The sequence below is a fragment of the Rhinolophus ferrumequinum genome, chromosome 9 (genome assembly GCF_004115265.2).
Source record: "Rhinolophus ferrumequinum isolate MPI-CBG mRhiFer1 chromosome 9, mRhiFer1_v1.p, whole genome shotgun sequence".
Classification (NCBI taxonomy): domain Eukaryota; kingdom Metazoa; phylum Chordata; class Mammalia; order Chiroptera; family Rhinolophidae; genus Rhinolophus; species Rhinolophus ferrumequinum.
The window spans coordinates 46,557,450-46,574,094 of NC_046292.1; the positions used below are offsets into that span (position 1 = coordinate 46,557,450).

Here is a 16,645-nt window from a genome sequence, read left to right on the forward strand (position 1 = left end):
TAGTTGCAGGGGGCGGAGCCCACCATCCCTTGTGGGAGTTGAGGAATAGAACTGGCAATCTTGTGGTTGAGAGCCCACTGGCCCATGTGGGAATCGAACTGGCAGCCTTCGGACTTAGGAGCATGGAGCTCTAACCGCCTGAGGCACTGGGCCCACCCATCCAACTGGTTTTCAATTGAATAGACGTGTCTTGTGAATAGTCTGAATGTTATGTCTCGAGGTTTCCCTGCACATGGTCCAGCCCCATTTGTCATTGGAAGGGGAACAGGCACCCTTGCCAATGGCTGCTTTCTGCTCGTGGGTGCATTGGTTTTGCCGGTCCTGCTCAGAACAGTCCCCGGACACGGGCATTTGTGCCTCAGGGAGGGCAGCCTGCTGTTCTCAGCACCTGTTTGCTTTCGAACCTTGCTGAAAATCTGAAAAAAACTCAGATTTTGTTTGTCAATGGATTATTCACTTTTCCCTTGAAAACGGTGACTCCTCAGTGCACTCAAAACTCTCCAAACATGCAGCGTTATTAGTCCTGGTTTACTTTCTAAGCATCCTTTACAAGTTCACCAAAACCTTGACAGTGGAGGTTCTTAATTGGCAACTTCTGCTGAACCAGGTAAAGAACACATATGTATGCATTTAAGTAGATTACTAATAAAACCTCAGGGATCAAATGGCGTTGGGTATCAAATTCATTCAGGTAGGTTATTTTTTTAAACATTTTAGGTTTTTCAAATGCGATGGACTTAAACTGCTTCACTAAAAATGTTTTCTCTAAAATCAAGTCTGTTTGAAACTGAGGAAATTAAAACACAAAATATAATCTTATGTTCAGAATATCTTTTCAAATAATAACTTGATCAAACCTCATGCTTTAAAAAACATACTTTTCCCCCTTGTTGTTCTGCTTACATCGTCAAGGATTTGGTGCATCTTCATCCCCACTTTTATGTCAGTTCAAGGGAATGACCAAGCTGTTGGTCTTTCAGGCATATTTGTAGATACCTGTTCTTCTAGAACTGAATACTATTTTGTTAAGTCTTTGGTAGTCAATGAATAAATCTGTCCTGTGAGATAATTTTTTTTTTTTTAACTGGGATTGCATATGGGAAGTAAAAAATCACTTGGGTATCAAAATGACGGTGATGTAAGAAACCCAGAGGTAACTGAGGTTCCCTCACTTCCATTTTAAGATTGACCTTTAACTTGCTAGATGGCATGGAACAACTTTAGCTGCAGATGGCCTTCTCAGTGAGGCTCAGACAGTCTCTGGTTTAAGGGGTGTCAGGAGCAGTGGGAACCACACCAGGGTGTCTTGTTCATGAACCTGCTTCTTGGGTCTGCACTTGCTCTGTCTTTGCCTGGGCTCGGAGAGTGGAGTCTGGCAGCCGTCTGGTGTTTGTAACTGAAGTCTGCTGCACACAGCACCCTTCGGAGTTATCTCCACCCTAACAGGAACATGAGGCAAAAATAATTGAAAGGTATTTGGCTTGGTTATGTGGGCACAAGTGTCCTCATCAAAACAACTTTGAAGATCTGCTTTGGATGTGGGCGTGGGTGGGTGTATGGCCCTTAACTTTTTCACAAGGGGCGACAACAACAAGGAATTAACTCAGCTTCCTCCTTGAGAGTGATCATCCAGACACAGCCTGTGTTAGTTATTCAGAGATACACCGTTGCAGCTTTAGGTTGGACAGACTGTTTTGTGGACCTTTGATTGCTTTCTGGATACCCTCACTGAACCAAGTGGTGGAAGTGAAAGATGAGTGATTTTAATGAATGGATTTCTGGGAAATACAGAAAAATGGAAGAAGGTCCTCTCCCTCTGTTGACTTTTGCTACAGCTCCCTACTATGACCAGAAACCAGGAACTAGTGGATTACGGAAGAAAACCTATTGTTTCGATGCAAAGCCATGCTATCTGGAGAATTTTATCCAGAGTATATTCTTTTCCATAGACCTAAAAGATCGCCAGGGATCCTCACTGGTGGTTGGTGGAGATGGGCGGTATTTTAATAAATCGGCAGTAGAAACAATAGTGCAGATGGCGGCTGCCAATGGGGTTGGTATACGATAAGTATTGTTATGTTTTTGGCTCTCCACATAACCTCTTAATTTTGCAGAAATATACAAAAGTACAAAGATTTGTATGTGGTATACAACTCAATTCTACTAATATCCAGTTAAGCTTCAGTGTGATTTCAGAGACTGAATATTGTGAAACTACTCCTGAAATTACATTAGTCACATTGAGATATAGGAATGTAAATTCAGTTTTTTGTGTGTTGTGCTCTGTGCCTATTGCTTGGACAAGTACCTGTTGCTTTTTAGACGATCAAAGTGCGCCCCTAGCTTAAGCTGTTTTATCTACATTCTAACTAGTTTCGAGGGGCACTCTATCCTCTATAAGAAGGCTCTAATGAGTAGTGGAGAGGGGAGGATTTTGTTTTCTTTCAATGGCTTCCTTGTTGAAGTTCAGTCACTTGTCAAACAGGAAAACAAAAGCCAGGCCATGCTGTTGTTTATGAATCCTGGTAGTCATGCAGAAATGCTAGGAGGGGGTTGGAAAGTGTTAGGTGTGAGCCTTCCAAGAGGACCTGTTCCAGGGGAAACCTGCTTATAATGACCTTGGGCACAAAGACGCCCTGTGTGTGGTGAATTTGTGCAGCAGGGTAGAGATAACAACTCCTGTAAACCATAATATAAGGAGGCTCTGCTAACGCTTTACATCGTGAAAAACTGTGTTGGCTGAATTAACCAAATCAGAATGAATCTTTCACCAGAAAGCGTTGATCTTGATAATCGAACAATTTGCACAGCCCCACTGATTTATAGGAAGGCAGGCATCAGGGCATTGCTGTTTTTGCTCAACAAAAATTCCTCTATGGGACCAAAACTACATTTTTAGTGTTTTAGATTATACTTAGCAATAATTTGGAGCACACTGTCCTTCAGTGCTCATAAATTTAAAACATCTTTTGTATTTCCTTTCTGGAAGCAATTCTGATTCTGAGAATATGAAATTTAGCATTGCCATCAAATGTGTTAGGCATTCATTTTTAGTCTATTTTAATCATATGCCACACAGTGATTACAAAACCCAAATTAAAAAAAAAAAGAAAACATACTACCAAATTAAATTTAAAAATATTTGTAGATCCTATTTCTTGTAATGCGGAGTTTCCTTTATACCCTGTTTCAGAATCTGAATGCCTCTCATGTAAAAATTGCTGATAAAGCACTCAAATATGAAATTATTATGACATATCCACATTTTTAAGATAAAATGTGACATGCTGTAAATTTCACCTTTGAGGAGAGCTGTAAAGGGAACCGTATTAAGACACTTTTAATCTTTTGAGAGAGGATGAATGGAACATTATTTCTCCGCATATATCTAGATTGTTGAATGCATCTGGTACACTGTCCCCTTTGCTGTGATATATTTGGTTTCATTTCATTTTTGTGTGGAGCTGAAGGATGTGGAAGAGGTGGCAGGAATGTGTAATTCAGGCAGACCCAATAGACTCTCTGAGATTTACAATCTGAAGGTTTGCTAAATAATACATTTAAGTGGTAATAATTGACTAAATGTGGTAACTGCCTATTTGTTAGAGCTGTGGCAGCACAGCAATATTTTCAAGTCTTTTCAAGGGCATTCTTTATTAAAAATAGTGTTGCATTTAAAGCAGTCATGCTACCCAACTGAATTACTTAAAACATTTAGTGGACCAGTAAAAGCACTTTAATCTGATAAAACCTGTGAAATCCTATACATATAGTTTGATTTCTTCTTTTTCTAACATATCCTAAATTCTGACTATTTTCACATCTCTTTGATTGTGGGCAGAACTCTAGGGAGGAACTCTAAAGGAAAGATAATTTATTGCCACAGATTTTGGTAGAAGTCAATGTTCCTTCTTTACTTTTGTCAGTACCCACTCCACCCATGAGCCAATTCTCAGAGGACTTCTCAGCCTAGTAGCTAAATGAAGATCCTTTCATTTTTCTCTCTTTAGTACTTTTCACCTGGTGCATTTATGGATTATAGAATATAATTTACCTTTGTTAGAAGTTTCCCATTGTTTTTGTTTGCTTAGAGCTGTCTGCATTTATAGGCCATTTTAATGTCCAAAATAAAACATTGGTGGGGCCCCATTTATAATACCGATATCTCAGACAGTCCCCAGAGCTTTAAACTTAGAGATATATTTAGAAATGAGAATAGTACCAGTGTCTATGACAAGCAGGGCAAAGAAAATGGAACTTGATTTTTGGGAAACGTATGAAAATGCCAGGCCCTATTTTCAATTAAAAGGAAAATTTAAGTTGGCTGCCTGTCATGTTTGACGATGAAATGTTGGGTGAACGGTGAGGTGTATTCAGCTTGATAAAGTGGCCTGAGTTATGCAGAAGGGAGCATCAGGAGAGGAGGACGGGCGGGAAAGGCTATTTGATGAGGGACTCTCAGGGCCAGGCCGAGAGAGTTATCTCAAAGTTGGTAGACACTTGGGAGCCAGAGAAAGATTCTTCTTCTTTTTTTAATTATATTTTTGTGGTCAAGTATACATAACACAATTTAGCGTTGTAACCATTGTTAAGTGCACAATTCAGTGGTATTAATTACATTCACAACGTTCTGAAACTGTCATCATTATCCCTTTCCAGAAATTTGTAATCATTCCATCTAAAACTCTATACCCAACTAAGCAATAACTTCCCATTCTCCCCTCCCCAAGCCCCTGGCAACCTCTGTTCTACTCTCTGTCTGTGAATTTGCCTATTCTATGTACCTCATATAAGTGGAATCATACAATACTTGTCCTTTTGTGTCTGGCTTATTTTACTTAATATTGTGTTTTTAAGGTTCATCCACGTTGTAGCACGTATTAGAATTTCATTCCTTTTTAAGGCTGAGTAATATTTTGTTGTATGTATATACTGCATTTTGTTTATCCATTCATCTGTTGATAGACATTTGGGTTGTTTCCACCTTTGGCTATTGTGTATAATGCTATTATGAATATGGGTGTATACGTTATCTGTTTCTCTGCTTCCTTTTGTGTCTATACCTAGAAGTGGAATTTCTGGATCATATGGTACAGGGAAGATTTTTGAGTTGAGGAGGGACACAGTTAGAACTACAGTTTAGAAAGATGAACTAGCTGTGCCTGAGGAGGTAGGATAGATTCAGCCATGGTAGAGCAAGGGAGGGAGAGGGAGAGAGAAGCAGGGGACATTGAGTCAGAAGCTGTTACAATGCTCCAGACTTCTTTAAGGGAAGGAGGGAATAGAGGAATACCTCCCCAATATCAAGTTGAGGATTAGTATTCCTGAGGGTGATTCATAGGAAAGAGTCTGCTCTGGAAAGGGATATTTTGGCCAGCTGTACTTCCTCTTGGGCTCAAGAGAAAGAAGCTACCATGGACTTCCCTTGCTTCTATTTCTCAACTTTCTTTTTCACTCTTACCATTTGGTATAGTCCCCTCAGTCTTGGACCATTACCAACTGCAGGTATCACCATAAGGAATGGTAGAATTAAGGGGTGACTTGGGTGGTATAGCTTGATATTCATTTGTAGTCTCCCTTCCCACACCAAATACATACAAAATCTAAGTAAAAGTTGGGGTGCTTGATGTGCAAATACAATTTCCAGATGACTCCACCAACCACTCTGGCTGATTAAATTGCCATCTCTAAGCCTTTTCTATTGAAGTTATAGGACTCCTTAACCATAGGATTTTATTTTCATCAGAACCACACCTGGAAACTGTTAGAAGCATGATACGTTGCCATTCCTACCATATTTGAGTTAGAAAGTTTCAATGCTTTTCCCAGCTATGGCCACCAGATGCAATGTGACCTTGTCATTCATGTCATCTATCCCAAGGTCTACCATAGCACCTTTCCATAAATGCTGGTTATTATTGCTGTTAGATGGATGTAAAAATGAAAAAATGGGCAGGATCATGACAACTCTTGACCTCAGCTTCCTCATCTACACAATGGGAGGAACAAATGTAAGAATGAATTAAAAGAGAATGAATTGTGTAGATGAATAAGAGGGCTGTAGAAAGCACTCTGCAGCTCAGTAACAATCATTAATATTGATTTCATACCATCTGCAGGTTTCTCTAGTCTATAAAAAAGCCTAGTTATAGCACCTTCCTTAGTTGTTACTACCTCGCCAGGGAGGCAAGCTATAACAAAAATGTTAGTATAACAAATTGTTCAGAGACAGACATATGAGAGCCAAGAGGTAACTGAAATTGAACCAGCTGCTTTCTGGGAGGTGGTTGGTAGTAGTGCGGTTATAAGGCATTCAAGCTTTTAGTGACCTATGGAAGGATGGCAACGGTTAACAGTCCCAGAAAAACTTTCCCAGGGAATCCAGGTATCTCACTGGTGTGTTCACCATTAGAAAACCATCTTCTATCAAGTCGTTTCTTCAACCATATGTATCTTGAGTGGGGCCAAAACAAATAACAAATGGAAAATTTAAGAACATCCCCTTTCTTCTCTCAGTGGGGAGAATGGAGAGAGGGCACAAACTCCTCGTTTTGTAAATCTTTTTATGTAGCAGTCATATCTTCTCCAAGTATGTCAGAGTAACTGACAGAGCTTCTTTTTTCTTTTCCAATTGGGATCATGTTGAAACAGATATAAATTACTATCATTTTAGTCAAGGAAGATTTAGGAGCTGTGCTGATACCATCTTTGAGAGATATGGGAAGGTGAGTTAAGAAAACAGAAATACTACCTGTAGCCTTTCATGTGAGCAGTTCTGACTGGTTTACCGAGTAGTAACTCCCAGCATTCCCTGCCTTAAGTACGGAGGTGAGCCAGGTACACCCAAATCTGGGTGTGTCTTGCTTTGAGGAACCCTCTATATCAAAATCCAAGCTTGACTGGAAACATAAATTCATGAGATTTATTTCGTAATATTCTTCATATAAAGTTTGCCCTTTTTGCATTTTCAAATATTTAATTTACAAAAGCCTTCTCTTTGGGTCAGAATTCCTTTAACTAGCTACACTTATATCCTCTCTCCTAATATGGATTGAGAGTAGATTGAATTGGATTAATATGTGTGTTTTCTCACAATTTTTCAGTGTATCCAAATTATGAACCTGATCTGGAAAGCCTCTGTTTTGAATATTCTTATGTTTTATTGCCAGAGAGTTTCTTACAGTACCCCCAGATCATACTCTATTTTAAAACTACAAAGTCCCCAAAAAACTATCTGAACAAGGAATGGCCTTGTTCAACAATAATGATTCTACTTCGGTAGTAGTATTATTCAACAACAACAATAATATTCTACTTCAAAATGGTAATAATAATAGTAACAATGACCCAGCCTATAAATATTCATTAAAGAACATCTTTCCTAGCCCATTAGAATATTTCTTTGTTCATCTGCCTGTCATACCAGTGTTTTTGTGCAGTGGCTCTGGACTTATTGATGTTCAATCTGGATTTCTTCTAGATTGGTCGCTTGGTTATTGGACAGAATGGAATCCTGTCCACCCCTGCTGTATCCTGCATCATTAGAAAGATCAAAGCCCTTGGTGGGATCATTCTGACAGCTAGCCACAACCCTGGAGGGCCCAATGGAGATTTTGGAATCAAATTCAATATTTCCAATGGAGGTGAGTTTTGAGGATGGTCCATTTTATGTTCAGTAGGATAAACCAACAACCAAGGCCTTGGGAGGCCTGGCTTCTTGTTCTGATCCTGAGCAAGGGGGCTCTGTGTTTGCTTTTGGTTGAAAATGAAATGCTTCTCATTCTGCTGTACCTAAATAGGAGGAGCCATGAACAAATAATCATTAACATGTTATTTGCTTTTAGAAAACCCTGCAGATGTCTGAATGAGGAAAATGAATGACAGATGTGCTAGTGTGGAAGAATTGATGAACTGTTTGTATTTACATGTCAGCTGCACAAAATGACCCACTGTTTGCTGTCGGATTTCTAGGTCCTGCTCCGGAAGCAGTCACTGATAAGATTTTCCAAATCAGCAAGACAATTGAAGAATATGCAATTTGCCCTGACCTGAAAGTAGACCTCGGAGTTCTGGGAAAGCAACAGTTTGACCTGGAAAACAAGTTCAAACCCTTCACAGGCATGTTGACTGCCCCCCTTCCTCTGCCCCTCCCGCCCACTCCTCCTTCCACCTTGAGTGATTTGCCTTTCCAGGTTTTAATAACATGGGTCTTCAGCTTCAGAAAGACTGTGGTCACTAAGCTTTGCACGCATTAATTAGCAGGTCTGGAACTGGGTCTGGGAGTTTAGAGACCTGGGCTCTCTGGGCTCTGCCAGTGATCAGCTGTTGACTCTGACTAAGTGATTTCCAAAGCTCAAGGCCTCAGTTTCCATACCTGTAAAATGAACGGCCTCGACTAGAAGTCCTATAGGTTACATTCATAGCAACTTTATTGAGCTTTCATTATGTGCCAAGCTCTTAACATTTATTCCATTTTATTCTTTCAGTAGCCCTGCGAAGTCAGCTCTGTTGGTATTCGCTTTTTCTAGATGAGGAAACAAAGACTGAGAGAGCTTAAGTAACAGGCTCCAGGTCACATAGTGAGTGAGTGGTAAACCGGGATTCAAACTCAAGTGTGAATGATTCCAAAACTTGGGCTTTGGTTTGTTTGTTTTGTTTTTTTTTTCCTTGTTTTTTAATATTCAGTAAACTCAAATTAGACCATTTTGGGGCCTAAATGGAAACTTGCTGCGTAGGCAGCTGTGGTAAACTTGTTGAATGCCAAGGTAGTATAATAATTGATGGAAAAAGTATTTATAAAATTATTCATATTAATAAAATGAGGATGAGATGGTTGGCATTGGGACTTGCATTTTGTCTTTGCTCTAACATGTATTCTTTCCTGTGGACTGCAATTTATGGAGTGCATTTTTTTGTTTGAACCTACCCACTGAGAGCTGGCAATTGCATCCTAACAAAGAGAAAGTGGTGCTTTGGTACATCTTGAAGATATATTTAGGATTTAGAAAATAACACTAGAGAATTTCATAAATTCTTAAGGTTTTAAAAATGTTTAAACCCCTGAAAATTCAACAAAAAAAGACAATACTAACTTCTTTTTTTTTTTTTTTTAAATAAATTTTATTGGGGAATATTGGGAGACAGTGTGTTTTTCTCCAGGGCCCATCAGCTCCAAGTCGTTGTCCTTCAATCTAGTTGTGGAGGGCACAGCTCAGCTCCAAGTCCAGTCCAGTTGCTGTTTTCAATCTTTAGTTGGAGGGGGCGCAGCCCACCATCCCACGCGGGAATTGAACCGGCAACCTTGTTGTTGAGAGCTCGCCCTCTAACCAACTGAGCCATCCGACTGCCCCTCTTTCTGAGTCTTTTAATACTAACTTCTTATAATTTTATTTCTTTCGCAATACATGTGAAAAGTGATGCATTAAACTTTTTTTTTTCCTGCTTTTCACCATTAAATCTTGATGGCAATGGGCCTAGAAAAGGAAAGGAAAGAAAAGTAGGTGTTACGTTTTCTGTTATTTATGACACCAAAATACACTTCTCAGGGAGATGGATAGGGAATCAATGCAGCAGCAAAGCAAAGTTTACCGTCAGGCAAACCTCCGTCACAAATCCCGTGTGCCTCATCCCAGGTGTGGGGACAAGTGACTTAGCCTTACAGACCTTGAGCTTCCTCATCTATAAAAGTAGGACTAATAACACTTACCTCTAAGGAAAATTGTTAGCATTGAATAAGAGATCATGTAACCGCTCTGGCATATTGGAGCTGCTGGATGCTTTTCCTTTTAAAATACCTATTGCATGTTTACAGCAATGTAATCACTTCAGAAGATAATATTTCTAAATGTGTTTAGTTCTTCCATCTTTCAATGTTGCTTGTTCTCACAGTGGAAATTGTGGATTCGGTGGAAGCTTATGCTGCGATGCTGAGGAACATCTTTGATTTCAATGCACTGAAAGAACTGCTTTCTGGTCCAAACCGACTAAAGATTCGCATAGATGCCATGCATGGAGGTATGGAGCCATTTCTCCTCCATTCCCTTCTTTCATATATGAAGCCGCTCTCTGCTATGTGCATCATGATGCTTTAACAAGCCTTTTCTTAAGACTCTGACTTTCCCCTCCCCTGTTTTTAATTTAACTTTATTGGCGTAATTTTGGTTAATAATATTATATAAGTTTCAAGTTACAACTTTATAATACATCATCTGTATATTCCATTTTGTGCTTACCACTCAAAGTCTAGTCTCCTTTGGTCACCATATATTTGACCCCCTTTACTCTCTGTATCCTCCCCCCACCCCCTTCCCTTCTGTTCTGGTAATTGCCATACTGTTGTCCGTGTCTATTGGTTGGTTGCTTTGTTACTTTTTGTTTTATATCTCGCATATGAGTAAAATTGTATTGTTCTTGTCCTTTTCCATCTCTGATGTTTTTTAAACAGTTATTTTGCAACCATTTCAGCCATATCCACACAGATAAAAATCCAGTTGTCTGCAGCCACAAGAGTAGAGACATTCCTCAGGGTAAGGTAGTGTGAAAGGCAGTATTTCCACATGAAGCATCAGGTTTTGAGTAACATGCAGCTGTTTTTGTGGACTCTTCCTCCCCTTCAGAAAATACATTCTCCTAAACGCCCCCATCAATTTCCGAGAGGGTCATCGTTTGCTAGATGTGGTAAACATGCTCTCCCGAGCCCCACACCCCCACTCTCCTGCTCCCACATGTGCCTTTTCTTAGAAGAGGATAAGAGCAAGCTGAGTATTAGATTCAGGAACAACAGGATGTGTGCCTGTCCTTCTTCTTCCTCTGTGGGCTGTGTGGCCAGGTCAGTAGAGACGGCAGCCACCATTGTGCACCAGACCATGATGTTTTCTTGCACGTAGGAATTAGGGGATTCCTGAGCACTTATGTTGTTTATTGGTTTTGTAATGATTGAGAATTTTAGAATCTTTGAGTGGCAGGATTTTCCCTGGTGTTAGAACCCAGCTGCCTGTCTGGTTGGGAAAAGACTTTCTGCCCGTGTGTGAACCCTTTTGATGACACTATTCAGGGCCTCCTGTTAATACTGCAAAACCACAGTTAGAAAACCGTCTCCTGGAGGGCTGAAATCTTCCATCCCTGGAACTCCTCCCCTGGGGTCCTACGTGCCTCTGGAGACCCACAGAATGGATCTACTTCTTCATTCACACAAAAGCTATTCTGTCTTGTCGAACCATTCGAAAGATAGGTATTGAGTACCTACTACATGTGTGTTTGGAGGGCAGGTGACTTCCTTCAAAGAGCTTGCGATGCTTAGGGAGATGAGGTAAGTAAAAAACTGACACTGCCAGGCCAACAAGATGAAGGTTAGATAGCGTTTTAAGTATTCTCTTTGGGATATGGAAGAAGGCATAGTTTGACGAGGGGACATTTAAGAAAGTTTTCTTGGAAGAAGTGACAACCAACATAGCTTTTATGAAATAAAGATCTAGGGTGGTAGAAAAATGAAATGATGGTCATTTCCAGCTGAGGCAATGGCTGTAACAAATGCATGACGTCTTAAAATTAGATGCCACTTTAGAAGGAAGAAGAGAAGCCTGGGTTGGCTCGGGAATGGGGCTTATGATGGAGTATTTATGGGGAGAAGCTGGTCATGAAGTAGACTTCTTTCTCCAGGCCTTTCAGTTGTTCCTCTAATGCCTCAGTTTCTATATCTCTTACAACCCTGGCTGCCTTCACCTCATTCTGTGGTGTGTCAATAGCCTCCTTAACATGTGACCCCTACTGGGGGACACATACTCCATTCTGTTCTGATCTCTGTGACATATATTGGTGTTAGTACCTTCCTTGATGAAAACACGTTCTCAGCATTTTAGAGATGAATGTTCTAGGTAGTTATACTAAATGTCACCATAAAGTATGTGACTGGTTTTTCTTGTTTGTTGTTGTTACTTTTTTTTGTTTATTTGCATTCTTTTCATCAGTTTGTCTGGTAGACTGATGGAGTAGAAAGATTAGGGCTTTGACTCCAAGCTCCTACTCCTACTAGCTGGGCAAGTTTAGGCAAATAGCCTCACTTCAGAACCTCGGTTTTCTTATCCGTAAATTAGAGGTGATAATCATAGTGCAAATGTTTACGACATGTGCCCATACTGTTTTCAGTGCTTTCTATCTATTAACTCATTTATTCCTCACATCAACCCGGTTAGGTAGCTACTATTATGATATGCATTTTGCATATAGGGTAGACAAAGACACAGAGAACTTAAATAATTTTCCCAGAATTGTACATCCAATAATTGGCAGAGCTGGGATTTGAACCCAGGCACTCTGAGTCCAGAGTCCAGTTAAGTCCAGCTTAAACACTAAGCTGCGCCACCTTGTGGACCTTTTGGAAGGACCGAGTGAGAAAACGGTTGAGAAGCACCTGGCACAGGTGTGTAGTAGGGCCTCCAAAATGATTTGCTCCCTTCCCTCTCCTCCATGCTTTCCTTCATCAGCTGTCCTCACCCTTTCCAACCTAATCTCCCATTACTCCTTTTCTCAGAACCCTCTCCTCCAGTCAGGCCGATCTCTCCACTAGCCCCTGAATAAAGTTTGCATGTTCTCAGTGTTATTCCTGCCATTATCCCTGGAATGCCTCCACCTCGTTCCCCAATCCTCACAGACTTTGGCAAGTTTTATTTTCTGACTCTTCATTTCATGCTTTACTAGTCGTGGGACCGTATGTAAAGAAGATCCTCTGCGAAGAACTCGGTGCCCCTGCAAACTCAGCAGTCAACTGCATTCCTCTGGAGGACTTTGGAGGTCACCACCCTGACCCCAACCTCACCTACGCGGCTGACCTGGTGGAAACCATGAAGACAGGAGAACATGATTTTGGGGCTGCCTTTGATGGAGATGGGGTGGGTACAAGTGCATTTAAGTGAACTCTGATGCAAGCCAGGCTTGATCCTACAAAAGGGGAAAAAGTGGGCTGCACTTCCAGCCCCTGAGGGCCTAGTGAGTGACAGTCACAGAGCTCTCATTGCACCTGCAGTGAGGGCTGAATTAGGAGAAGACCGTCTTGAGCAGAAATAAGAGTTTCTGAATGTATTCCATATGTTTAATTTCAGACATTCATGTTTGCTAAAAGTGGCACGGTGGTTAGGGCCTGGTTATGATCTAATGACTATTGATTCATGAGCTGATAGGGTTCTAGATACCCATCTTCAGGTAGGTTTCTACTTTAAACTAGCAGGTAGCTACTAATTCAGTCTCTGGAAGGCGTTTTAGACTTGTAATATAGCCATTCATTCATTAGCTGAATGATGGAACTATAATGCGAGAACTAACCTTTTATTTCTCCTCTATCAATTAATCAATATTTTTAATAAACAGGCCGTTTTATTTACATGGGTGAATATGTAACAGACAAGGAGGAGATGTGTTTTAGGTTTGTATCCTTGATATCTCAGGGATAGTAGGGACTACATGTTTACTTAATTGAAAACATATATTTTTGTTGTTGCTATTGTTTTTTAACTTCAGCCACATTTTACTATTTCCTAAAAAAAATGGGTTTCCCTGTATCAAAATGTGGGGAAATTAAAGGGTTCCCTAGCAGATATTATTTTGCAATGCATCTTTCTGAATGCAGTGCATGATGGGAATTTCCTTCATATTCTGAGTTACTTGAGTATTTCTTGTATACTAGGCACCAAGAAAGCAGTGAAGGTGGCAGCATGTTTTTTGGGTCCTGCACCGAATGTACAGGCCATGATTTAGAAGCTCTTTCTTGAAGAAACCTGCTTTGTTCCTTGAAGGATGCCTGATAAACCTACCAAACTATATAAACAACCAACATCTCCTCTTGTTTCCATCTCTCCTCTCCTTTGGGAGAGAGTTTGAAAAAGGTCTGGGAGGTTAAAGTCAGCTGGCCTCTGGAGGGAGAACAGAGTATTCAATTGAGAAGGAGTTTGTGTTTATAATTTAATTGAAAACAGTTTTAGCTCTTTGGCATGAAGGTATTGCACAGACCCATTAGAAACAAAATCCAATGTTTAGAACCCAGTATGAATAAATGTAGCAGTTTTAAGTTTTATCATTTAAAATTTGACACCCCCACTGCCCCAACGCCATGTAAGATAGTTTGGTTTCTTCCGCAGTTTGACTAAAAGATCTTCCTTTGAATCTCCTTTCTCCCAAAGGATCGAAACATGATTCTGGGCAAACATGGGTTCTTTGTGAACCCTTCAGACTCCGTGGCTGTCATTGCTGCCAACATCTTCAGCATTCCCTATTTCCAGCAAACCGGGGTCCGCGGCTTTGCACGCAGCATGCCCACCAGTGGTGCCTTGGACCGGTAGGTCTCTCCATTCCCTTGGCCCACACCAGGTCCTTCTCTGTGCATAGGACATTCTTCCTCCTGTTTTAGCTAGAGCATCCGATGCATAATATGTGCTACATAAGTGTTTTTTTTTAGGAAGAAATGGGGAAAGTTTTTTCTGGATTAGATGTACCCACTCTGTGATCCCTTAGCACCCTGCACTTTTTCCATCCCATAACTTAACCACACTGTGTTCTGATAGCTGGTGTACTTGGCTGCCTGCCCTTCCATATTACAAACTTCAACAGAGACAAGACTGACTTATTCACCATCTTAAACTCTGCCTACCATAATGTGCCTGGCACATAAATAATAGGGGATACACACACACATACACACACACTATTTAAAAAATGAATGATTTAGAGTGTTAATGAATAAATGAATGGGTGGCACTTCTACTCTAGTCAGGACATCATTCTACAGAACCACTTTCCTTTAGCCCTGTGCACAGTTTGGGTGAAGGAGCAGTTTGAAGTAAGATCAGTGTTTCAAAGGAACTTTCAAAGAAGCATTCCTTATCCATCTCTCGTTGGATACCCATGCACACGAGACACGGTAAATGTTCATTTATCCAAAATATAAATAAACTTAAAGCTCAAATAGTTTAATCACATTCCGTTTTTATGAGAAAGGACCCAATGACCATAAACAGTCAATATCTCTGATTTGCTTATTTGTTTCTTTATTTAGTATGTATAACCTCATCCACACAGGCTTTAAGGTGGCTTATGAGATCACATCTAAAACAATTGAAAAATGTAAGTAATAAATAACAAATGAGGACCAACCAGGGAGAATATTAATTAGAACATGCTAGGTGCCCAGTAAATGTTTGCTGAATGAATGGATAAAGAACAAGGGAATGAATAAAAGACCGAGGCCAGGTAGGAAGGCAGAATGTACACATCTAGGCTCTTATAATAATAATAACTTGTAATAATAACTAATATTTATTGAACATTACCTTGTGCTAGACAGTAAGGATTTTGTTTTAAATCATGTAATTACCCCCTGGGGTAAATGCTACACATAACCCCACTTTATAGATAGGAAAACAAAAGGGACAAAGAAGTTAAGTCAATTGCCCAAAGTCACCCAGCTAGTAAATGGCTGAGTCAGGATTTTAACCTAGAACCTTTGCTCCTAACCACTGGGCTATGTCGTAGTTTCGTGTGTGTGTGTGTGTGTGTGTGTGTCAGAATTAGCACTGACCTCACTTCAGCTAACAAGAAAATAATGACTAATATTCATACAGTGGTTTGTAGGTTACATGGTGCTTTTTTACATTCACCGTCTCAATTGATCCTCACAACAATCCTTATTTTAAGGAAGAGGAAACCAAAAGACAAGTTAGTAATCTTGTTCAGGACCCCACTGCTAAATCAGAGCTAGAATTAGAACCCGGGGCTTCTGCATCTACATCCTCCATTGGAATTCAGAACTAGTGTGAGGCCACACTATTGCATATTAGACCTGTCAGATCCTGAAATACCTTCTGTGTCATCCAAGAACAGTTGAATTCCAGCTTTTGGAAAAATTGATAATCCACATATAGAATCACAATGGAAATACCTCATTACCCAGATGAAAGTTTTTTGTACTGTTACAGTTTTCGAAATCCTAGCTATAATTTCCCTCATATTAGAACTTGAACATGACATTGTTTTTGTAGCAAGAAGGCAAGCATTCTGGAAAGCATATCTCAGTCAGTGAATGAAATATAGTAACTTTTCCTGTTCAAAGGGAAAGGGATCTGAAAAAGAATGCACTTAACGGTTTTAAGTAGTCTAAAGATACACCGGGAGAAGTAAAAATTGTGTTGGAGGGCCAAGGGACCAAGAATCACTGTGGCTGGAGCTGGTGCAAATGGGAGAGCCCACTGGGCACGGTCCCTGCGGGGTCTTCTGCTGACATGAAAGGAGCATTGACTGGGCAGCTGAATAGCAGACAGCTGGTCATCCTGGCTGTGTGACCTTGGGTTGATCACATAATATTCTGGGCCCTGTTTTTTTCTCTGCAAACTGCCCACCCCATATTCTATGATTCTGTGATTATAAGTGCATCAGAACATCATTCTTTTATTCTTTATAGAACGGTTATAGATGCAACACGTATCCAAAACACATGGACTTAAATAGCCCAAAAAACAACCTTGTGCATTTTGCTACTGTGGCTTCTTCTAAAATACTAAACTCCCGTGATTTGAATTAATTCTTTCTTCTTCCTCCTCTACCCCCTCCTTTGACTCCACATATAATAGCCCATTGTGCACAAGTTTTCTCTTATGATTTT

General features: G+C 40.3%; 1 protein-coding gene across 2 annotated transcripts in view; it reads left to right on the forward strand.

The window, feature by feature from the left end:
- Window positions 1-16,645, forward strand: part of PGM1 (phosphoglucomutase 1) — a 54,353-nt gene that overhangs the window by 19,504 nt on the left and 18,204 nt on the right. Inside the window, exons 1-6 of one of the 2 annotated variants that reach the window (XM_033115184.1) lie at window positions 1,511-2,053; window positions 7,481-7,643; window positions 7,972-8,118; window positions 9,889-10,014; window positions 12,697-12,887; window positions 14,172-14,326. In XM_033115184.1, the coding sequence (XP_032971075.1) occupies window positions 1,754-2,053; window positions 7,481-7,643; window positions 7,972-8,118; window positions 9,889-10,014; window positions 12,697-12,887; window positions 14,172-14,326 (1,082 nt within the window). In that variant the 5' untranslated portion in view covers window positions 1,511-1,753. Of the gene's footprint in view, window positions 1-1,510; window positions 2,054-7,480; window positions 7,644-7,971; window positions 8,119-9,888; window positions 10,015-12,696; window positions 12,888-14,171; window positions 14,327-16,645 lie in introns of those variants that run through there. The other variant, XM_033115185.1, reaches the window with a different exon arrangement.